The following is a 24,174-nucleotide window of genomic DNA, read 5'->3' on the forward strand; positions in this document are numbered from 1 at the left end:
CACTGGCAAACTCTGTGCAGGCCTGAAAATGTGCCACGTCTGTTCGACCTGGTGTCAGTGAAGAACACTAGCCTGTTGCCGGCCTTCTACTTTGCCCTGCAAGACACTTTGGTGGCTAACGACCTTGACCAGGCCACCCGCATCGGGCTTCAGGGAAGGACCCGTCACCGCGTGGTCACCCTGCAGGGGGAGCTGGTGGACGTATCTGGTAAGGCATGCATGGACGAGCTATTCATTTGGTGCATCCTGAAGAAACAGTACAGCATAAACCTTGATATCACGAAGTATGCCTAAAATGTATTGCCGCTATTCAACATATAAGAAACATATGCCTATAGGAAATATTGGTTATGGAAGTTATTTCTCAAAGCCTAATTAAAGGGACAGTGAAGAAAAATATAATCCGAGCTGTATTAGTAAATTACGCTTCTGCAATACCAAAAATGTAAGACCAGTGGTGACACCACTTTGAGGTTTCTGCAGCAGCTTGCCATGACGCCAGGAATTCTGATGCTATCTGCTTGAGCCTTGTTAAACTTTTATTTGTGAACAAAAGTACTTAATATTCTAAACATACCTTGATGTGACGGACAAATCTAGTACAACAGTCATTAAGGGCAAATTCTGCTGTGAAAAGTGAAATGTGTGCTAAAAAGGAAGGATAAAAGTTAATGAAAAGTGATAAAAAATGACAGGAGCTAGCACTCACAACGTGGGGGAAGAGGTAACCGGACTCTGTGGCTTTACACGGATACATGAAGCATACCTGCCGACTTTCCTGAATTTTCCATAAAGTTCCTGAACTTGGGCTTACTCTACAATTTTATGAATGTACTTTTGAGCGGATGATGGATACTATTCTTCGAGGCCTCAAATGGAACACGTGCTTGTGTTATTTGGATGATGTAGTGTTTGCACCAGATTTTGCTACACACCTTCATCGCTTGCAGCAGGTTTTACGCTGTCTCAGTGACGCTGAAAAAATGTCACTTTTGGGCACGCAAGCTGACAATTCTCGGACATGTCGTGTCGAAGGACGGCATTCTCCCCGATGCCGCAAAGCTCCGTGCTGTTAAAGAATTCCCAAGGCCAACGTCTCTAAAAGACTTCCATAGTTTCATTGGCCTCTGCTCGTACTTCCGCTGGTTCATTCGAAATTTCGCTTCGATTATGGCACCGCTGACAGAGCTACTTTGGGGAGACCCCAATCTTTCCATGTGGTCCCCGGCTTGCGACGAGGCCTTCGTGACGGTACATCACTTGCTTACAACACCACCGATACTGCGCCGTTCCAATCCAACTGCTCCCACGGAAATCCATATGGATGCTAGCGGCGTTGGTCTTGGCGCCGTGCTCGCCCAGCGAAAGCCCGGCTACCAAGAATATGTTGTTGCTTATGCGAGCCACACTCTCACGAAAGCTGAAGCGAATTATTCTGTCACGGAAAAAGAATGTGTAGTGATCATCTGGGCCATTACAAAGTTTCGTGCATACCTGTATGGCCGGTCCTTCGATGTCGTTACCGATCACCACGCACTTCGCTGGTTGTCATCCCTCAAGGATCCCTACGGCCGCCTAGCCCGGTGGGCACTGAGGCTCCAAGAGTACGACATCCGGGTTGTCTACCACCCCGGCAAGAAGCACGCCGATGCCGATGCTCTTTCGCGCTCGCCTGTCCACGCCGACATTGTCAGTGTCTCCGTCCTAGACGACCCACTTCCCCATTCGCTTTTGTCGACATGGCTTTAGAGCAGCGCAAGGACTCCTGGATTTCATCTTTGATAGATTACGTCTCTGATTCACCTGAATGCCCACCATCCCGACCGCTACACTGACAAGCTTCACACTTCACCATCCGCGACGGAATCGTCTATTGCCGTAACTACAGGTCCTACAGTTTTAGTCTAAGCAAATGGCTGCTTGTAATACCCCGGCAGCTCCGCACTGATGTATGCGCCACTTTCCACGCCGACCCTCAGTCTGCACACGCTGGTCTCTTCAAGACTTACACCAGACTACGTCATAGGTTTTATTGGCACGGTATGTACACATTTGTGCAAAAGTACATTCGCTCTTGCACAGAATGTCAACGCCGCAAGCCTGATCCTTGCCGCTCTTCTGGACCAATGCAACCTTTGCCGTGCCCTTCGCGACCCTTTGACTGGGTTGGAATAGACCTATACGGGCCTCTGCCATACACAGCTGCTGGCAATCGCTGGGTCGTTGTAGCTATAGACCACCTCACGAGGTATGCAGAAAAGGCTGTCCTACCAGCTGCGATGGCTCGTGACGTTGCCTCCTTCCTGCTTCAACGCTTCGTTCTACGTCACGGCGCTCCCCGCGAACTCCTGAGCGACCAAGGCCGCGTCTTTCTCGCCGATGTCGTTCAAGAACTTCTCACTGAATGCCGCATTATTCATCGCTGTACCACCACATATCACCCGCATACAAATGGTTTGACAGAGCGCTTTAACCGAACTCTTGGCGACATGCTTTCGATGTATGTCGCCTCCAACCACACCAATTGGGACCTCATCCTTCCCTATGTCACGTACGCCTACAATACGGCACCCCAGACAACGACGGGCTTTTTTGCCTTCTTTCTTCTATATGGCCGAGAACCGTCATTTCCCATTGACACTATTCTTCTTTACCGTCCCGCCCGGTATGCAGAAGAATGTCGTCAACTAGCTCGCTCCCTTACAACGCAAGAACAAGCGCTACAGAAATTTCGTCATGACGACAGGCGCCTCCACACCCACTTTTCGCCTGACGCTCTCGTTTGGTTGTGGGTGCCTCCTACTTCAACACCAGGTGTCTCCTCCAAGTTTGTATCCCGATACCATGAACCCTACCAGGTTCTGCAGTAAACTTCTCCGGTGAACTATGTCATCGAACCTCTGACGCCCCCTATGGACCTGCATCACTGAGGCTGTGAAACTGTCCATGTCGATCGGCTCAAGCCGTATCACGACGCCTTAGGCCTCCTGTGAAGCTCCGTCTTCAGCGAGGGGGGAAGATGTAAGGAAAAAGAAGTGCGCCCTGCAGAGCTCCGCAGCCAGCTCGCCAGTGCTACTGAAGTGGCGCTCGGGCTCGACGCTGTTCCTGGTGCGCCTGGCTAAACCAAGCTGTTGTGTCTTCCTTTCGGCATCCTTCGTGTCATGCACAGCTGTGCCAGACTTCCTTGTCACACACCAAGTTTCTGTTTGCAAAAAAAAAGTGTGGCTCGTCAGTTTCTGACAACGCTCTTGGAAATCAGCAGTAGGGGCATCAGATGTGCACTTCGTTCTAATAGGTTTGCATACATGTTTCTGAGGCAGGCTAAATAGGCAATGGCTGCCTCTGAAAAATCCACTATGATCTAAAAAAATGTTTAGCTTTTCGGTCCCTGCTGTTCTAAGTTTGGCTGCTGTGTCGAGAGCGTTAAGGGCCCCGTGTCTCAGAAAATCCGCCACAGACGCTGGCATTTTCTGTGGTGGAGAAAATCGTCCCGAACCATCCCGACCGTGCAGGCCCTCCGCATGTCGCAAGGTGTTAGTGAACAAAAAAATCAAAAATTGAATTTCTCGCAGTAAAATTCGTCAGAAAAATGGTAAAGTATGATTTCACCACAACCTACAGACATGTTAGCGTTGGATTGTAATATGAATGTACGAGAAAACATAATTCTGTTACGAGGAAACACAAACCCCTTTTCCAGCATTTCTACCATACCAACAGCAGCGCGCTAGGGTAGGTTACTTGTGAAAATCCTATCCAGATGGTGCTCGCATCCTCAGCAGGTCAAATTGGGACATAGCCTGCCTAATGCATTCTGGACACACACGCGTTGGGGCAATAGCAAACAAATAATAAAATAATAAAGAAAGGTCCTAGGGCCTTCACATTTTAATATAAGACGACTTATATTGCCCCTGGAGAAACTTCTTCCCAGCAATGCATTTTGGTTTAAAAGTGAAGCCGACTTTTAGGTGATCGGTGTAAGCTTGGTCTTTGCAAGCTGGCTTTTTCACGTTCTGTGTCGCAGGGAAGCCTACTCATCAAAAAAATGCGAACAGGGCCTGATAACGCTATCGTGTTCCACTCTTGAAGGTGAAGCTTAAGTGTCCTTAAATTTTTTTTTATGAAAGTGTGTATATATTCCACAAAATGTGCGTGCTCAATGCAAATATTTTTAAAATGCTTGCCGTGGCCCCCCCCCCCTTCTTTGTTGTGACTGCAGGATTTTTATGAAGTTTAACAGTCACAGGTTGGCAGGTTAAGTGGCTTGAATGCCATGCAACCATGTCTCTTCACAACAGGCACCATGAGTGGAGGAGGTGGATGTGTCCTGCACGGCAAGATGGGTCAGGCGGTGCTCGATGATAACATGAGCGCTGAGCAGATGGAGCAGCTCACGTCTCAGCTGACAGCCCTCGAGAACAAGGCCCGGGACCTTCACGAACGCTGCTCTGTGCTGGAGGACAAGATAAACTCTCTTCGCAAGGATGTCACAGCTTCCAAGCATGCCTTGCAGAAGTTCCAAGTGGAAGTTAAGGTGCCAAGCACGTTTGTTTTACCGGGATGTACCTTATTTACCCGATTCTAACGCATCCCCAAATTTAAAGTGCATCCAATTTTTGCGAGTTTAAAGTAAGAAAATGAAACTACCTGAAGGTAATGTGAGCCCAGTTTATAAAAGAATAATAAATTTCGCAAAAGTGATAGTATCTCCGAAAGGGTTTGCCCGAGAATGCTGCTCCAGGTCATAGTCGAGCACAAAATGAACTCACGGCTACCTTTGCGAAAACGTCTCTATCGCCATCTTGTGATGGTGATTGTGCTGCCTCTGATGACCCTGACAGCGGGTTTTTGTCAACATTGTGAATGCGGTTTTTGTTTCGTATTCAATTGTAATACACAGGTGATTTTCGGACTCATTTTCTCGAAAAAAGGTGCACATTAGATTTGAGTAAATATGGTAGTTGAAACGCGACTTAGGCTTGTGACAAACTTCAACAAGAACAACATGGAAAATTGAATGACCAACAGTGGGGCAACAGCCTCCGCCTTGGGCCAACTTTTCGACAAAGGAACTTGTCTTCATCAGAGGCCCTCATGCAGACGAGTTTGTCTAAACGTTGGCTAAAGGGTGAGGCTTCGGATGTTTGACTGTTGGGGCTAGTTTAGTTGGTAATGCATTTCGAACGTTATGCTGAGCAGAAAACATTACAAGAAAAGAAGATAGGTGAGGTGGAAGGCATAGACGCTTGCTTGCGGCTCTGGTTTTATTAGAAGATTCCTTGGTTGCTGCGACGGTATGGATGCACTGGCAACATCTTGAAGACATTGTGTTATGGCGCCCGTCTACCTGCCCACGTCAAGGAATGTGGCTGTGGCCCATTGTTTGAGAAAACTAAGACACAGTAAAGAACTGAATGACTCGAAGACAGAAAAAATTGCATAAATTTAGTAGTGGTGAAACAGTACAAAGATTAGGACTTAACACAAGAACAAGCTGAGTGACACACACAGAAATGGATGTGCATAAAACTAACGATGGGAAAAACAGCTCAGAAAATTAAGACAGAAATGCAGAAAGGAATGGAACTGAATGGCATGAACGCTATCAACTGTTGGTATTGAAAAAACAAAATGGACAACAAAAAAGCGGGAGAAGCTGCACACACGATGGTGAAGACTAATTGCTGGAGAGTATCCACATGTGTGCTCCCCCCTAAAAAAAAGTTCTATTATGATATTAAGTGGTCATAAGACCACTTGATATCCCGTTATATTGTTAAGGTTATGACTGTGTTTTATCTTTTTTTAGAGGCGGGGGGAGGGGGGGAACACATGGGAATATTTTCCAGGGATAAGCTTTCACTGATGAATGTTCTGTTCCTTCTTGCATGTTTTTTATTGTTCTTTTCGTTTTCTTCAACAGTTGAGTTGACAGTAAAGTTAGTGCCTGTGTCGATCAGTTCTTCCTTGTGTCCATGACAAAGTTTTCATAAAATGGTGGTGGCGCACATGTTACTTGGGACTGGCAGGTGGCAAGGGCTATAAGGGTGACACATGCAGCACGTGTCTACAGCTTTACATGCCCAGCTACATCTAAACATATGTATTCTGCATGCTGTGCTTCTTCCGTCAAAATGTAAAATCTTCGGGGCTTCTACAAATTTGTGTTGCTACCACTGTGACATTCCAAGATATTACTTACAGAGCTTGAAGCAGCAGCAAATGTCACTTACCAGTCAGTTGGCTGAACAGAAAGAGAAAGTTATCAAGTCTGCTCCGGACAAGAAGCAGCTTGCCCAACAGGAAAAGGCTGTGGCTGCCTACAAGAAAGGTATGCCTGCCTTCTGTCTAGCTTGATATGTGTTTCTTTTTAATACGTTTGACTCCTGTTAATTGCACCCTTACGGGACGGAGTTATCCGAAAGGTCGAATTAACAAATGGCAGCGAAATTAACAGATTACAATTTTTGTTGGTTGAAATAAACTACTTTTATACAGGTTTAAATAGACTACTTTTATACAGTATTTAACTATACATGTCGTCATTGGCCAGTGGCCCACGGGTCTCGACACTGTCATCAGCACTTGCAAAATCCTCAAATTGAGACACCACTCGGGGCACAGTGCAGATCGTCACTAGTATCACTACAAGACAAGCTGCTGCTATCACTGTCGCCACCTCAGAAGGTCATGCTGTCTGCCGAATTCCTCCTGTATTGAAGCTTTTAGTAACCCTTGCGCGGCTCATGAAGAGGTGTCGGAGGGGGTTGAATAAACCAAAGTGGCTTGCTTTTGCCTGCGAACTAAAGGAGTGTTCCTTCCATGCTTTCTCGCTAGGAATTGCCAGTGTGTTTGAAGTAAGTGAAAAGTCAAGTTATTCGAGGTCGGGGGAGTTGTCAATGGCCCAGTCAAAACAATATACATACTGAGCGTCACATAAATACCAGTGCCGAGTGTACTCCCTCAATCAAAAGTGTACGTACCACAGGTTCCGGGAAAACAGGTGAATTTCTTTGAAGCTAAGCCTTAAGTGTGGTGCAAACTTCACAAAAATGCCACAATGCACCTGTCATTTCTCATTTGTGCATGCAGTAGAATCTCGTTAATTCGAACTCAACGGGGGACTGCAAATTTATTTGACTGAAACGGAGTTCGAACTAAGGAGAGTTTCTTTATCGATACGCCATATGGAATTCTAAATACAGTAAAACCTCAATAATTCGAAGGCCGCCGGACCACGAAAATTCTTCGAATTAAGCGGTCATGAATAAGCGGTAAATGAATAATAAAAAAAAAAGCAAGAACTTGCCGCAAAAAGAAATCACCTATATTTCCCATGTCCGAGAAAAATTACTCAATGTAATCACCGATCCGATGCGGGATTACTTGGCGCGCTGGTTCACCGCCCCTAGTGCCATGCTCTCCAGCTGGCTCAAAAAACGTAGCATACAAATATCACCCGCACTGCATTCAACAAAGTTGCGGACGATGTTCACGGAATCGATAACTGCCGCGAAAGCGGGCGTGGTGGTGCTTGACTCCAAAAATTTGGACTTTCTGGATATTCCGGACTTCAAAAATGCACCGTCAGGGTTCCCATTGAGTTCATGCATTTTCGCACCCAATTTTTCGGATGAATTGAGACCCCAAAGTTCGATTTTGCGGACTAAATCGCTCTTTCCGAGCCGCGCTACCCAAGGCCGCCATGTTGGATTTTGCACTGGCTTGGATTCCAGTGGCTCGCTTTATAGCCTCCAAGATTGGAACGCGCGCTATCAATAGAGAGCTCGCGCAATCCTCCAGTCTCGGAGGCCATGCCCGCTCTTCCTTGGCTGACAAAACGCTCCAGAGTACTGCTCTTTTTCTTTTTTCTTAGTATATGCGCTCAGCACTATCGTTGTAACCATTTATTGTGGGATGTTTTTTTATTACAACAGCAATTATATGGACACTTTAAGCGGATTTTCGCCATCGGCATCGACGCCCTGAGGTTCCATACAAAGTCCTAGAGCGATAAAATCATCGCCGCGCGCCCGTCGTATGTGCGAGTGACAGCGCGCGGAGGATGCGCGCTTTCATGGAGAGCGAACGCACGGCGGAGCGTAAACACGACTTCCTCCCTCGTGCGAAAGGCCGTGGAGGTATGGGAGGGACTTCTACTCTTCTAACAACTGCGTACTTAGCGCCGGAGCGGTTTCTCGCGCGCACCGTATCTTGAAAGCAATCTCCAGACGGCTCTGACCTTTTGTATGCACTGTGCTCTCGCCGCTCATTTTCCGTTGACACGATAGACTGCACGAACCTTCGCTCGCTGCGGCGGCCGCGCTCGTTCGTGCGCACTGACACCACGCTTGTTAATTCAGTGAGTTTTTTTTTCTCTCTCTCAAGTTTCGGTTGCTATTTTTGACGTGGCGTGTACACTGAGCAGGTGTCTAGGAGACCCATGTCTCAGTGATCGGCACTACCTCCTGTACCTTCACGAGAGCTAAGCAGTGCGAAGCTCGTTTCTTGGATCTTCATGGCGAACTCCGTTGGCGGAGATCGCCAACGCGGTGACGTTCGTGTCGACTGTACATGGAGACGATGTCATTGCTGCGCAAATCCAAGCAAGCCGATCCCCTCCAAGCGTAGTATGAGGCAGGGCATTATTAGAGTTTTTTTTTGTTTTTTTTTAAGCCGCACTAATAACTTTTTTTCAGCCGAACGAGTTTTCTGGACTATTTTTCAGTCCCCACGAGCTCGGAAAATCGGTTGGAGACAGTACTGAGCGCCTTAACCTAACCGCCGCATGTTGCTACTAGCCGGAAACTTCGAATTATCCGAATAGAGCCGCGCGGGCCATTCAAATTATCCGGTAGAATTTGCATTGAGAATGATGGGACCGCTCAAATTCTTCGAATTAACTGAAATTTCGAATTAACCGAGTTCGAATTATCGAGGTTTTACTGTATCTTGCATTAATTCTTCGGTCTTCACTTCATAGTGTTTTTTTACGAAAGTGTGAAAGCAAGCTAAACTGCTTTGTATCCTCAAAAGCGGCAGTGCTGACAATTTGGCAAACTATCGCCCTGTAGCAATTAATAGTACCTTGAACATATCTCAAAACATCTCCCAAGTTATATAAATGAATATAACCTATCTAACTACAAACATGGCTTTCGTCAAGGCCTATACACAACATCTCAGCTCATCGAATTAGCCCATGATCTTTAAGAAACTATTACCGTACCTTTCGGGGACAGACAGATATGGTCTTCATGGACCTCGCGAAGGCGTTTGATAGTGTCTCACCATAAACTGCTAAGAAAAATTGATGTTCAAAAATGCTACTATTACAAAATTATTCTCCTATTTTCTTTCTCGCAAGCAATATGTCAAAATTAGTTATTCAAGGTCTCAGATTTCGTCTGTTAAGTTGGGAGTGCCCCAAGGCAGTGTTTTGGGCCCCCTTTTATTCCTCTTATTTGTCAATGACCTCCTGATTGACATAGACGTTTCTATCAGGCTCTTTGCAGGTGATTGCATTATATACAATAAAATAGAAACAGTAAGTGACCAGGATAAATTACACGGAAATTTACAGACGATAAAGAGATGGTGTGGATGAATAGCAAATGATGTTAAACCCGCTAAAAAATGTAGTTATGGCAGTCTCTAGAAAGTTGAAATATTTAAACTACTCTTATTTTATTAATACAGTTAAACCTGGATATAACGAAGTTGACAAATTTCCGAATAGCTTCGTTATATGCAGGTTCAGCATGAAAATTCGAAAAAGAAACGCTTACCGTATTTACTCTATTCTAACGTGCCCTCGATCGTAACGCGCACCCGTTTTCCGTGACCAAAAGAGAGGGAAAAAAATCCTTTACAGTACCATGCACTTCATGCTTTCATACCAGAAATACAACTATCACTCAAGATTTGCTCCCAATACACTAAAGTTGCGATGAACAAAAAAGTTCCATGGACGCGTGTCGTTTCGCACAAGTGCGAGGCGTCGGAAACAAAGAGCGAGCAACATGATGGCGTCGTATAGTGTCACCTAGTGTCAGGTTAGTGAAGTGAAGCGCAGAGACTTGCGCAGTAACCAAAGAGTGGGGCTGCCAGCACGTTGAAAAAAAAATTTTTTTTTTCTTCGGCAACATCAAGTGGAAAAGAAGAGTGCCAGCTTGGCGGGCTAGGCCAGCTGCAGCAAGCGGCAGGATCAGGTTTGAATGAAGGGAGGGGGGAAAATCATGCCCGTGGCGGCAAGATCGCCCGGTCGAGGCATGCAGGCCCGCCTCGCACATGCTCACGCGCACGCACGCATGCTCTCGCCTCGCAGTCGCCGTCAATTAGAGTGCGCTGCCGCCGCGCTTTGCATTCCGCCGCGGCTGAGAAGATGCTTCTGGTTGCTGCTCGCGCAAAAATGACAAAATTTAGGGCGAAATCTCTAGGTTGTTGGCGGGGAAAATTCGTTATTTTGAGGAGATCTCCTGCTGCCACTTCGTTACTAGAGGTCTCAAATACATGTGCTTCTATAGAGTAACGGCGGGGAATAGAAAAACTTCATTATATCCAGGAATTCATTATATGGAGGTTTGTTATAAGCAGGTTTAAGAGTAACGGCGGGGAATAGAAAAACTTCATTATATCCAGGAATTCATTATATGGAGGTTTGTTATAAGCAGGTTTAACTGTAATAAGGAACCTACAGAGTTGAGCAGCATAAGTACCTTGGCGTGATTTTCACAAGTGATCTTCGCTGGAACCACCATATAGATAATGTGTGTGCCAAGGCCGATAAGTCCCTCTGGTGTGTGAGGCCTAGTTTACCATTCATAACTCGGGAAACAAAACGTCTAGCATATAAAATACCAATTAGATCTATAACTGAATATGCAAAGGTTGTCTGGGATCCCTTCAGTGCTATAAATATATCAAAAACTGAAAAATAGAGCATCTGGCAGTCAGATTCACATACAATAAATATTGGCGAAGGGACTCCCCTTCTCAACTTTGCATACTGGCAGAACTGCCCACATTACAGCCTAGAACTAAATATGAAAGACTTAAATATCTTGACCTAATAATTCATAATCATGTTTATATTATGTATGCAGACATTCTTGAAATTCTTTACGGTGAAACCACTAGACACCGTCATTCAATGTTTATTTGTTCTCCTGTTATTCATACCGATTGTTTTAAGTATATTTTTTTCCCAAGAACTATCAAAGAATGGAACTCCCTGTCGGAAGAAGGTGTTTCATCCTCATAAATTGATTTTTTCACAAAACACAGAAGATATCCTTGTTTATAAGTAATATACTTTTCTTCGTCTCTATGTGCTCTTCTGCGGTTAATGCTGTTATCTGCTTATATGACTCTTGGTGTTATTTTATTTTATTGTCCCTTTGTGTGTTAATTTTCAATGTACAAAACATTTGTTTTGTTAATGTTTGTATTCCACTCCTGCTATAGCCCTGTGTAAGGGCTGGCAGTATCTATAAAAAAAATAAATAAATATAGCATCCGAATCAACGGTGCGGTACTGCACGCTAAACCATAACCATCACTGAGCTCGCATTGAAAAAGTCTTATCTTTTCTCTATCTGCTCAACATGTGCCAGAAGAAGCCTAGGTTCTGTGTAAAGTCCAAGTGAGATAAGATCGCGTCTCGCATGTGGTTTTCTGTGGGTGTGAGGGAAAATGTGCGAGGGTGAGCCGATAGGGATGGTTGTTTGATTTGGCCGTCCTGCGTGCCAAATGTTAAAGATGACGTGATCAAGCACGTTAATGTGATTAAGTGTATGTTAAGAGAGGTGGAGGTGCATGGTGACGTAACCAAGCTCATGCTGGGGGCTCATTTCTGGTCCTTTTAAGCCAGATGGGATAGGAGGGCGCACGCTGCTGTACTTGCTCCAGTTCGATCTTGGATTACCGTGTGTTTTTGCTCGTCATTTTTAAGGCATGAGCATTGAACCTTCGCCTTTGGATCGAGTTTGTTCAAAAAGTGGTCCATGGGAGTGAGAAATATTGTTCAAAATAACCATTCCGCAGTTTCTGGGTTTTGAATTCGCAGTTTTTCTTTATTCAAATACGCAGCACTTTGCCGGGACTAACAGAGCAGTTCGAATTATCCATCAATTCAAATTAAGAGATTTTGAGTTATCGGGATAGCACTGTAATAAGGAACAAATTTTTTTTCTTTCTTTCTTTCTTTCTTTCCTGAGACACCTGTGGTCTGCATACCTTTGATCACAGGTGTAGGTAATTCTTACAGCTAAACCACTCACTTATATTTGCTCAAATTTTGTGCAGGGTTTGCATTTTACAGACAGTTTGGTTTAATACACTTTATGAGCAATATTTACCCCCAGTTTCATCTCCAATAAATCGAAAGTAGGTGTCTGCTACACCACTCATAATATGTGTTGTAGGGAAATCGAAAACCATTAAATGCGTCGCCTAAGGCTATGCCACTTTGGATTTATTGCAGGCAAACCTTGTGAGTAATGCCTCTACGACATGGCATTAAACTGCCGTATTTACTCGCCTAATGAACACAATTTTTGCCCAAAAAATATGCGCAAAGTTGAGGGCATTGATTATGCGGGGCAACATTTTGAGCAATATTTTTTTCCGCAGCCACCTCTAAAAAAGTTGCAGTTTCACCCGAAAGGCAAACCATCGATTGCGATGGCAAAGGCGTAGACTGCTATACGAAGTGATGATAGTAGTTTTATTGGCCATATAAACTTTCAAGCATTCGCTAACTATGTAAATTCACAAGCGTGGTGTCAGCGTGCACAGGCAAACATGAAAACATCACACTCGATGACCGTGGACAGTCGCTGTTAAAACGCTGGTGTGAGCAAGTGCAGCTAAACCAGCAAGCGAAGTGACCTTCGTGCCGTGTATTGCTTCAATTCAAACTGAGCGACGAGAACGGAGCACACACAAAGGTATAAGCCGCCATCGCACCTGGACTCAGCCCCCAATGCAGATTGCTTTCAAGATAGGGCGCGTGGTTACTGCGCTGTCCCCCCTCCCTCCCTCCGACGCCATGCATGCGATGGAATACGGTGCGTTTCCTACCCTCTTTCCTCCCTCGAACACGTGAAATTGAGCCGCAATCGTCGGCGCCGACGGCAAAAATGCGCCTGGACTGTCCATATGATTGCTATCGCAATAAAATTAGGAGACACGGTACGATTCGGTGTCCAATACAATCGTACCATCCGGATGCCATATCAGACGCCAAATTGTCTCTCCTACTTTATGGCAGGAAGTCCAGGGTGCGTTCATTATGCAAAGAAAAGAAAGAACACACTTCTTGATTTGAAATGTGGGGGGTGCATTCATTACACAATTGCGTTCATTATGCAGGTAAATATAGTAAATTCATTACAAGATGCTACTTGCCCAAGCAAAATCAGTGTGTATGAGCCAGTGGTTTAGCAGAGACCGCTGTGTATGCCTGACGCCCCTATTTATGTAACACTCAGTAGGCCCACACAAACATGGGTTTTGTGGAGAGCCTGACATGTTGAAAGTTTATTTTCACTTGGTCAACAACATTGTTTTGAGTTCAATGTTCCCTTACTATGGCTAGACGGTTATCCATCAAATGTGGTTGCATTATTTTTTTATCACCTGTGTAATTGGAAAACCTGTTTCTTAGAAAATCTGCTTTAGAAACATGTTTTCCTTGCTTCACTGGATGTGATGAAGTTTATGCAAGGATTAGCTTTATTTACTGCAACAAACAGTGGAAGTTGAACATGCTCGTAAAACCTCCTTTTAGTCCCTTTTACTGCCACATTTAATCCATTGTTCACGTGCAATTGAAAATTTGTTATTATGGCCCTTGTGCCAAAAGAATCAATCCATCAAAATAGTTTCCTAGGAAGCAGATTTGCAGCTATTGCTGTGTCATTTTACGCATTGCATAGTACTACACAATTATTATTGTTCTTTGCAGAGTATGACCAAGCAATGGCATCATGGAACAAAATGGAAAACAAAGTTCTGGAGTAAGTGTTGACAAATTAGTGCAGTTATGTGTGTGTTCAATAGATGTAGCTGGGTCGTTTCGTGCCTGTGTAACTGCATTGGAAAGCTCTGGAAATTGAAGATAAGTTTTCGGGGGGGGGGGGGGGGGGGGTCCTGCTTTCAATTTCAAACACTGCAGACACAACAGGACACCAACTAAGTGTCCTGTACTCAGCTATGGTCGTGCAATCTCTTTTAACGAAAGGCTGCATCTCTAACATGAACTTTGGTAGTGCTATAAAATGTTTACATTGTGTCCTGTTGTAAAACATGTGCTTCTTGTTTTTCTTGAGTGTAGTAAGTGGAAAAAAAGACAGTTGTGTTATAGCCTGTCTGTGTTGGCGTTGCAAATGTTGACCTTTCTTGCTCCTGATGAACTGTTTTGCCCGTAGACTTCACGCTAAAATCATGGAAATCACCGGAAAGTGCATGGGCTCAGTTCAGCAAAAGGTGGAAAGCATCACAAAGCAACTGGATGCTGCCTCGATGGAGATCACAAGGGCGCAGTCCAGCATCAAAGCTTCAGAGCGGTATGAAGCTGCTTCGTTATCACTATGCTGCTTCCAACGTACTCCTTAATTAAAAAACAAAAAAGAGAAATGTCAGTATGGAGTGTTAGGGTGCGCACAGGTCTTTGAAATCCTTGAAAACCCCTGAAGTTGAAAGTTCCGTTTTCAAGGCCTTGAAAGTCCTGGAATTTCTTTTCCGTCCTTGAGAACCCTTGAATTCTTGGGGTTTTCACGGGGTCCGACAGTGTGACTCACATTATATTGCGGTTGAGGGTGGTCCCAGCAAACTTTATTGCTTTCCGCAATGCGGGGACCGCGAAGTCAAACTTCTTGCGCGATGAAGAGGCGAGCGCGTTTCTGCCACGCAATTTTTTTCCCCTCTGGCTTGCATCAACTTTGGGGTTGGCCAAAAGCCATAAGTTGTTGGCCACAATCAGGCTAGAGCACCTCGACCTCCTCGGAAAAAATACAAGTTGTGACATCATGTGTATTTGTGACAAAAAAGCAGTTACATGAATCTTAACAGTTGAATTTGGTATTATTTCACTTTTGGGGGGGGGGGGGGTTCACCTTGGGCTGGTTTTTATTGGCAACCCACTAGCAACAGGTACAGCCTCATAGCCTGAGCGTTCTCTGTTGGCCACATTGTGCTGTGTTTATCTGTGCGTGCTCACTCCGGCGCCGTCGATGATTTGTTTGCTTTTTCCGTCATTTCGGTTGTGGTGCGCATACAGTAAAATTTCGAGCAAGCGCCCCCCCCTCAAGCAAGTCGAAATTACCGGCAATGTTAGGGACCATTGCTCTGCCGCAGCGAAATCGTCTGTGCGAGAGGCAGATCTCGCCGGCAGTCCATGAAGTACAGACCGCCAGCCGCAGTTCGCCCCGATGCGCACATGCGTCCACTGGGGCGCCCGGGTGCAACCATGATTCGATCAAATGGCTCATCGGTGCACCCTGATGCGCACCGGTGCGATTTGCCGAATTTGCCATCATTTTCGTGGCCTGGATTTGGCAGGCCAGTGTGGGTGCGGAGCGGGGGGGGGGGGGCACTTTCCCGGAACGGCACGGACACTTGAAATTAGCAGGGCAGTTAGGGGGGGGGGGGGCTCTTGCACAGGGAGGGTGCTTGCTTGGAATTTTACGGTAGTTCAGAATAATGCCTGGGCAATTAAATTCCAAAGCACTTGGCTCAGCAACGACGATTACAAACTTTGGGTTGCGCCGGATATATCAGACCGCCACCGCGCGAAATGCACATCCTGCAGAAAGACCTTCTATGGGCAAATCTGCTTTCAGAAGCCACACAAAAAGTGCAAAGCACTGTGGAATCGTGCAAATGGCAGCTGGAAACTCTATACAGAACTACCTGGCACCAAGCACAAGCGAGGAGTCCACTGGGTTGGCTCCATCGCAGGCGACTCATCTAAACAGCACCTGCAAGTCACACGAGGTGGTTACCGATGCAGAAATTCTGTGGACATTGAAAGTGATTACCTCCCACTACTCGTACAGATCATCCGCACAAACCGGCGACTTCTTCAAGCAGATGTTTCCCGACAGCGACGTGGCAAAATCGTTTTCCTGCGGAGAAAAAAAAAATGCGCGTATGTTGCATGCCATGTACTCAGGCCATTTTTTTGTCGTCCTTGCAACAAGAGGTACAGAAGTCTATTACGTCGTGCTTTTTGACTAGTCAGCGAATGACTTCTTACAAGAGAAGCAAAGGGACGTGCATGTGCACTATGGGGACTCGTCACACGTCGCCACCAGATATTACACATCCGCTTTTATGGGGCATTCCACGGCAGAGGACATTCAGGGAATACTTCTAAGTGGTTTGGAGCCTTTGCCACTCGGCAAGATTCTTCAGATCTCGATGGATGGGCCGAACGTTAGCCTGAAGTTCTTCAGGAATATGCAAGTGCACTTGCAGGAAACCCATCAGGTCCAATGTGTTGACTTGGGGACTTGTGGCCTTCATACCATCCACAATGCTTACAGGGCAGGGGTAGGAGCCAGCAAGTGGGGCATTGACGTTCTGCTTTCAAGCCTGAGTGCACTTTTCCAAGACTCACCAGCATGAAGGGAAGATTTTTCAACGGTGACTAACCAGGAAACATTTTCACTATAGTTTGTGTCTCATCGATGGGTTGAAAACACAATTGTCATTGAAAGAGCTTTGCTTCTTTGGAATGACATAAAGAAATACGTGGAGTCTGCAAGGAGTAAGCAGGTGAGCTTACCAAAGTGTGCATCATTTGGAAATGTGTACAGCTTTTGTCGTGATTCCTTGACGCTGGCAAAACCGAACTTCGCTCTCAGTGTTGCTTCCATTCTTCAGCCATTCTTGAAAGACTACCAGTCCAACAAGCTAATGATCTTCTTTCTTGCTAGAGACCTTGAGTGTGTTGTGCGGAAGCTCCTTGTGAAATTCATGAAGGCTTCATTGTTGTCTTCATTGGCAGGGATTGGTGGTTTGCTCAGGGTAGACGTTGATAACCCTGATAATCACTCTCCACTTGAAAAAGTGGATATTGGCCCCAAATGTGAACAAGCACTGAAAAATTCAAGGGCAAGTGCAAAGGATACATTTCAATTCAGAATGGAGTGTAAACTATTTTTGGCAGCTGTGACCAAGAAAATACTGAACGAAGTCTCCTTGAATCATCAATCGTTAGAAACCTGGCTTCTCTAGACCCCCGGCTCATGTGCTCAAAGCCGGATCAGTGCCTTGTGGGCCTAAGGAAGGTGTTGGACGTCTTGACCATGGCAGGAAGACTGAGTGACTGCCAACAGGAATGTGTAATGGTAGAATACACTGAGTTACTGCAAGAGGTAAAGCACGAGCTTCGCCTGTTTGAGAGGAGCCTTAGCAGGCTGGATGAGTTCTTTCATGACCTCCTGAGCTTCAATCCCTCCTACAAAGAGCTGTGGAAAGCCATCAGGATGTTGCTTATTTTGAGCCATGGGCAAGCAACATCAACCGCCAGATCTCCGTAGAGAATCTGAAAGGTTTGTCATACATTTCACAGCGTATCATATGTGACACAGTGGACAGGGCAGGTCAAATTTTGAATGTTCCCATAACAAAAGAACTCAGGATAGGTGTGTCTGCAACGAGGCAGCATTACAGTGCACACTTGGAATCAGAAAAGAAGCGGTACCAGGAAAACTCAAAGCAGACAAAAAGGCACACAATCGTGGAAGAAGTTAAACGGTTGCGGACAAAGAAAAAGAAGCTTGAGGCAGTTGTTGCCGATTTAACGGCTTCTGCAGATGGATATGCAGAAAAGGTGGAGAGAACTGGTGACATCACGCACATGGAGAAATCAAACAGCTTGAGAAAGACTGCAAAAGCGAAGGCTGAAGAACTCGGCAGCATTAAGATGCAAATAGAAAAGAAACAGAAAGACCTGCTTTGAGCTTCAGAATTTCATCTAGTCCAATGAAACTGTACGTGCACTAAGTGAAGTCACTTTGCTCTGACCAATAAAATGTGAACTACCATATTAAATATTAAAATTTTCTAAAAGGTCCTTGAAAAGTCCTTGAATTTTTTTTCTTGGAAACCTGTACGAACCCTGGTTAGAGGGCACATCTGGAATATGGTCAAACGTCACTGTAATAATGTTGCACCCAACATGACAATAACTTCAATATATCAAATTTTCAGCAAAAGCGTACACGCTACTTGGGGAAAAAATGCAACAATGATGCATTCAACAGGCCAGCAAAGCAAATTACCTCTGCTGGTAAACAATATTATTCTTCCAAGAAAAGGCATATTCAGTTTTGATAGGATGCTGTACCTGTATAAGTTGACTTGGCGTTTCTCATGAGTGTTGCTTCAATCATTTCCTATTCATTTTAACATACAGGTGTCATAAACGGGGGTGTTGTTATCCATGGATCGCAATGAGGGGTGTTGCTTTTCTTTTCACTTCATTACTGGCTTGAAACTACGTTAATTCGAATTTCATGGGACCGAAAAAAATGTCCGAATTATCCGAATGTCATCGAGGGTATCCAGAAAACAAACAAGTGCTTACTATGTTGACACACTTTTATTGACTGAAAGAATGATCAAATCCTGTTTCTATTTTGCTCAAAAGCAGTGCTGAAGCTGCAATTCTCGTCATCTCGTGACTGATTGGCTTTCGCAGCAGTGATGGCCTCGCAACTTCCTTCACAGCGTGGCCGTGGCATGTGCCTTCATCTGAGTCACGCAGCACACTCATCCTGATTATTTTTTCACCGGTGAGTTGGCCGCCAAAAGATCGCGCCTCCCTCACAATGTAGCCGGTGCTCTTCATCTTCAACAGCTTTGCACTGAGTCAAAACAAAGCTACCATTTATTCTTTCTCCTCAGGACCTTAATAAAGTTCATACTCACTCACTGCTGCAATTGCGGACGATATCGTGGCGGCTAATCGACACACTCCTGGATGGCTACATGGATGAACAAGTCAAACCGAAACTACTGTTTGCGACAAACGCTGCGGAGGAAACTGGCCGCTGTGTACACGATCATGGATGACGATCTTTCAGTTCTAAAGACACGTGGCTGACGTGTGCACCAAATAAAACCGAAACTACTGCCTGCCACAACCATTGTGGACGAAACTGTGGTGGCTATCGACGCGATTAATAATGGCGCCTACACAGTTATGAAGACACACGGCAAACATGGTGTTATGTGTGGCGGGAAACGCAACTTTAACGGCTTTAAAGGCACAGATAGGCACGAAGCATTCCGGCATTGCTGTCATTCACATACGATTTCCACTGATGCCTATGGCGATGCAGACTCCATCACTTCGTTTCAGTTGGATGTTAGCAGCGTTTTTGCTCATTTGTGTCGCACATTTGGGGAGCTGAGTGCTCACCGAGCTCCGAGAGTCATCAGAATTAACCAATGTTTGTCGAAGTACGTCCGAATGAACGGCAGTTTGATTGCATTAAATAATGCATGCGCCTGCTGGGACCAGAGGATGAGTCCGAATTATCCAATTTTCTCAATCAAAGGGGGTCGAATTAACGAGGTTTTACGGTATTTCTGAAAGTGTAATCAGCTTTTAGTCTCTTCAAGACACAGGGCTTAATTCTTCTTAGTTTGCTGACCAAATAAGTGGCAGTAAAAACCGGCATGCGAATTTTCATACTACAAGGAGCTCCTCACTCACGGCAAGCGAGTGAGGAGCTCTATATCTGCAAGCCGATGTAAGCGAGTGTGTTGTGACCGTGTGATTCTTCTTGTGCCAGGAATCTAAGCAAAGCTGAGAGCAAGGCGGCATCATTGGAGACAGAGCTTGAGGATGCCAAGAAGCGACTCGAAGCGGCCAAGCTCAAGTACAGTGAACTGGAAAAAGTGGGAAAGGAGCTGCTCACTGTCAGTGAAATGGCTGGGGTAAGGGCTGACCCTGCTCTTTGTAGCTGAAAATTGGCCAAAATATATCTTAATATTCCTTAATAAGATTGATGTAGAGCACTTATTCTTGCTTGATTATATCCCTATATCATTCTTGATAAATTTAGCCTGTGCCTTAATCACCATCAACATACTACTGTGAAATGTTTTCCTCACTATTGCAATAATATTTTTTTTAAAAAGGTAGACAAATGGAGATTGCAGTAGACTTATAATATAGGCATATATTATCACAGAATATTTCCATTAGCAATAATTTGTCCTGGGTGTTACTATCGGTTCAAAACATAAGTTTGACATGCTGTAACTTTGGCTCAGATCAGTCATAGAGCATTCAAGCGTGTACCACTGCCATTCTCTGATCACTCAACATCATTATTATATGTACATTATTACACTATATAGATTTTAGTTAAATAGCTATACCTCGATATAACGAGCTTCAATATAATGAAATTCTCAACATAACTAAGTATTTACCTTTTAATTTCTAGTCAATAGAAACACCATGTATTTTGAACCTCAATATAATGAAGTGTGTTTCTATGCGATTTCAACATAATGAAATTTCGCTGCCGCCACAAAAGAATACCAAGGCAATAATGGAAACTGCCACAGACGCAGATGGTCAAATAGTTGAATTGCATGCATTTGCTTGCGAATCCACGTCTGCAATCGCACGCTGCATAACAGAGCGGCTGCCAAAGTGGAGCAGTGCCTTCATTCACCAGTAGTGGCAAATTGAACTGATGGTGTCCTCCAAAATCCCGTCGCGCACGCTGCCTCATTTCAGAGGTCATAACTGGCCAGTGCAGTGTCGACACGGTGTATCGTGGATTGCATCAACACTCGATGTGGTGTTCTTGTTGGGGCTAATTATCCCTGCCTCGTGTAGCGAGAACAGTGATAAACATTACTAGCGATACTAAACGCAGGACCCTTTCATCAATATATAAATAGACTTCAAATAAGCATACTTCACATAACACAAAAGAAGCCGTTCGATTCATTGTGAACATGCTACATAACAGATACACAAAGCTACTCTTTGCAGAATTGAAACTGCTTTCGCTTCCTGATTTTTATAACATTACGCTAATTACCTAGGAGTTGTCAGGTGCGGATACGTCAAAATAACTTTGGCCTTTCTTTAAGAGCGAAAGCATGCAATAGTTGTTTGTGCGAGAGTGAAATGTTCCTCGGAGAAGAACAAACTATGGTGGCAAAATGCTGTTGTGTACTGAGTGTTACAGAGCACTCCGCAACCATATCCCAAGATTCACTGAAGAAATCCACTGTGGTGTTTTTCTTGGCTTTCTCTGTATGTTAGCTTGAACGAAGTACAGCAAAAAAGCAGCAAGGAATATTCTCATCATGGCACCGTCACGGCAACTGCTCACACACTCTGAATATTGTGAAGTCAGCGTATTGTTATATACAGATGAAATTATGCACCAACTCAAGTTCGCACTTCGTTTTGTCTGTGTCTCCTACGTGTCTTTTCACCAGTTATGACTTGGTGCTTCTGCTAATTACAGCAGAACCCCATTGATACCTATTTCAAGGGACTGCGGGGAAACATGACAGTGAGGAAGGCGTTGAATCGCCACAGTAACATCAGAAACAGCTCTGAATGACTGCCAGTACACTTAAAACGTCTCGGCACTCGTACTGTAGCCAGAGACAGCATGTGTATAATTAAGGGACACATACTATGTGACACATGCTGCGACAGTGGCACCTATCTTCTCTTGATTATTTTGCGTGTGCTTCACAGTGTAACAACTGTTTTGCAGCAAAGCTGACTTTCGGAAACAGGCATAAAACACTAGCCGAGACTCGGTTTTTGGAACTGACAATCACATACTTCCGGCATTTTGGGGCAGGGCCATAGGTAGGGCTTGACAGACTTATCAGCAAATATGCCTTTATTGTCTTCGTAGCAACATGCGAAAGAGAATTTGCCTCTGCACTGCTAAATTTACGTGATTGCCTCGTTCAAATGCAATGCAAGACACAGCAGTGTTATGGAATGTTGATGAATCAAATGGGAACGTAATACATAGGAGCCAATGAGCTTTAGTTCGGGACCGCGAAAACGTGGCATAACAGCTGGCAAACGCAGCAGCAACAAAGGTATCAAAGCGGTTCTACTGTGTGTGCATGTGCATCATCCCCGAATGCCATTTATAGTTGTACACTCTACCATGATCTGCTGCCAACTAGTCTCACTTGGTATAATAGCCCAAAGCATGAATTACTCGCCCTTCGTGCAGGAGGAACTGAAGACCCTGAAGCAAACACTTGCTGAGGTGCAGGCAAGGATCGACAGCAGAAAATTTGCCGAGAATGCACTGAGTTCAAAGCAGATCGAGCTCACGAACCAGCTGGAGCAGAGCGAGGCTGCCTTTCAAGACCGCCAAGCCAAAGTGACACGCTGGACGAGAGAGGTGAGCTGCTAATCTCTTCAGACCTCATTTTGTTTTAAAACAAAGCTGTCGGTGCCCACCCCCAGGGGTTTGGCGCATTGGCTCACCTGATGAGCTCAGTGGGGGGTTATTTCGCTGCTCTGCTAGCTGACAATGAAGAGCTTTACACCTGAAAAATAAGCCCACGCAGCCATGCCATCAGTCATTTGCAGCCGTATTTTGCTGAACTACATGGCTAAAGGTTTAATGGGAAAAAACGGGGTGTAATTGGGATGCCATATTTAGCTAAGTTTTTCTTGTGGCATCACAAGGTTTAGCTGCCATGGATAATGGTGGCACAGTGCCAAATTTGTCTGTCAGCATCTCTAAGGTTCACCGGCATGGCTGAGGATAGTTGCAAGAAACATTTGTTGCCAAAATCTACTGCGCAAGGCAGGAGGAAAGACCGCTCCGTATCACTTGTCATGTTGCATCACAGTTACCATATTTTCACGCGTATGACCTGCCCTGGCATATAATCCGCACCTTCAATTTCAGCCCACTGAAAAAAATATATATATCCTCGTCTATTGCCGCACATTTGATGCAGGAAATGCTGCATCAAAACGTGGTGAAACCAAGTTTTGGGGCAACGAAACAACCTACGGTCACGGTGCGCAGCTTGGAGGCTTTCTTCCTTCTTTCTCCACTGACGCATGCAGGACTCATCACCATCATATCGTCTTCCCGCTTCGCGGTTTCCAACTTCCTCGACGATGGGAACAATTTTCAGCTTTTTGTGCAGGGGTAAACAAGTGCCACCGAACAGTGCTCATAACGACTGAATAGATTGGTCCCGCCTGTGTATGTCCACCAAGCGAGCAGTCAAACGAAAATGACAACAAAAAATGAGGGCGAAGATTGTCAAAGCACTTCTCCGACTTCCCGCGCGGCGTCGCCATCTACCATTCTTGTATAACCGCAGAATACAACCTTTAATATAGAGCAAAAGGTAGAAATTAAAAACATTTACATTAAAATAATTTGAACACTTAAACAGTTGACTAGAGTGTGGTGGCAAAAGCCACCGCCCCATTTCTAAGAAAATTCCACTTGCAACCATCATCAGAATCATGGTATGGAGCAGAGTTTTTAGTTTTGGCATTGAAGCTGTTCACTCTTGAATGACACTTTTTTCTTGCGGAAAACTCTATCTGACTTGTCAGCCCAATATTTTTTCACAGGTTGCTATATTATTGGGCTGTGTGCGCAAAATGAGCAGTATTAGCGTGATAAAGAGAGGATTATTCACTCTCTGTGGTAGGGGCTTCACGGCACAATGCACATTGCCGTAAAGCTGTACTAAAGAAAAAACCTCGCATATAATCCGCACCTCTACTTCACCACTGAAAGTTTCGCATTTTCGGGGTGGGTTATACGTGCAAAAATACGGTACAGTAGAACCTCGTTCATATGTTTTCCAAAAATACGCGAAAAATAAATGTATGATCCGGGAAAAGTACGATCCGAATCCAGTAAAAATTGAAGCTGACAAGCCCATATTGAGGTGCAAGGGCAGAAAACATTTATTTCTTGAAAAACATACTTACAGTCGAATGACGCTGTGGTCCCATCAAAGTTATGTGTATTCCAATGGGCGAGAATGCTCGGTAATTCGAATGCGAAAGCATTTGCGACGGTTAACTCGAGCATAACCGCGCACCGACAATGCTCTCAGCAGCACGCCAAATCACGTGGCGGCGCCTCCGACTGGCAATCCTCTGAC

The 24,174-nt window shown here is 45.0% G+C and overlaps 1 protein-coding gene across 1 annotated transcript in view; it reads left to right on the forward strand.

The window, feature by feature from the left end:
* LOC119445196 (structural maintenance of chromosomes protein 4) overlaps positions 1-24,174 on the forward strand; it is a 106,474-nt gene that overhangs the window by 40,099 nt on the left and 42,201 nt on the right. The window contains exons 15-21 of the mRNA XM_049662942.1: positions 21-208; positions 4,302-4,537; positions 6,208-6,334; positions 13,973-14,024; positions 14,436-14,573; positions 19,815-19,959; positions 22,257-22,430. Coding sequence (XP_049518899.1) covers positions 21-208; positions 4,302-4,537; positions 6,208-6,334; positions 13,973-14,024; positions 14,436-14,573; positions 19,815-19,959; positions 22,257-22,430 — 1,060 coding nt within the window. The remainder of the gene's footprint in view (positions 1-20; positions 209-4,301; positions 4,538-6,207; positions 6,335-13,972; positions 14,025-14,435; positions 14,574-19,814; positions 19,960-22,256; positions 22,431-24,174) is intronic.

This window comes from Dermacentor silvarum, chromosome 1, assembly GCF_013339745.2.
Source record: "Dermacentor silvarum isolate Dsil-2018 chromosome 1, BIME_Dsil_1.4, whole genome shotgun sequence".
Taxonomy (NCBI): Eukaryota; Metazoa; Arthropoda; class Arachnida; order Ixodida; family Ixodidae; genus Dermacentor; species Dermacentor silvarum.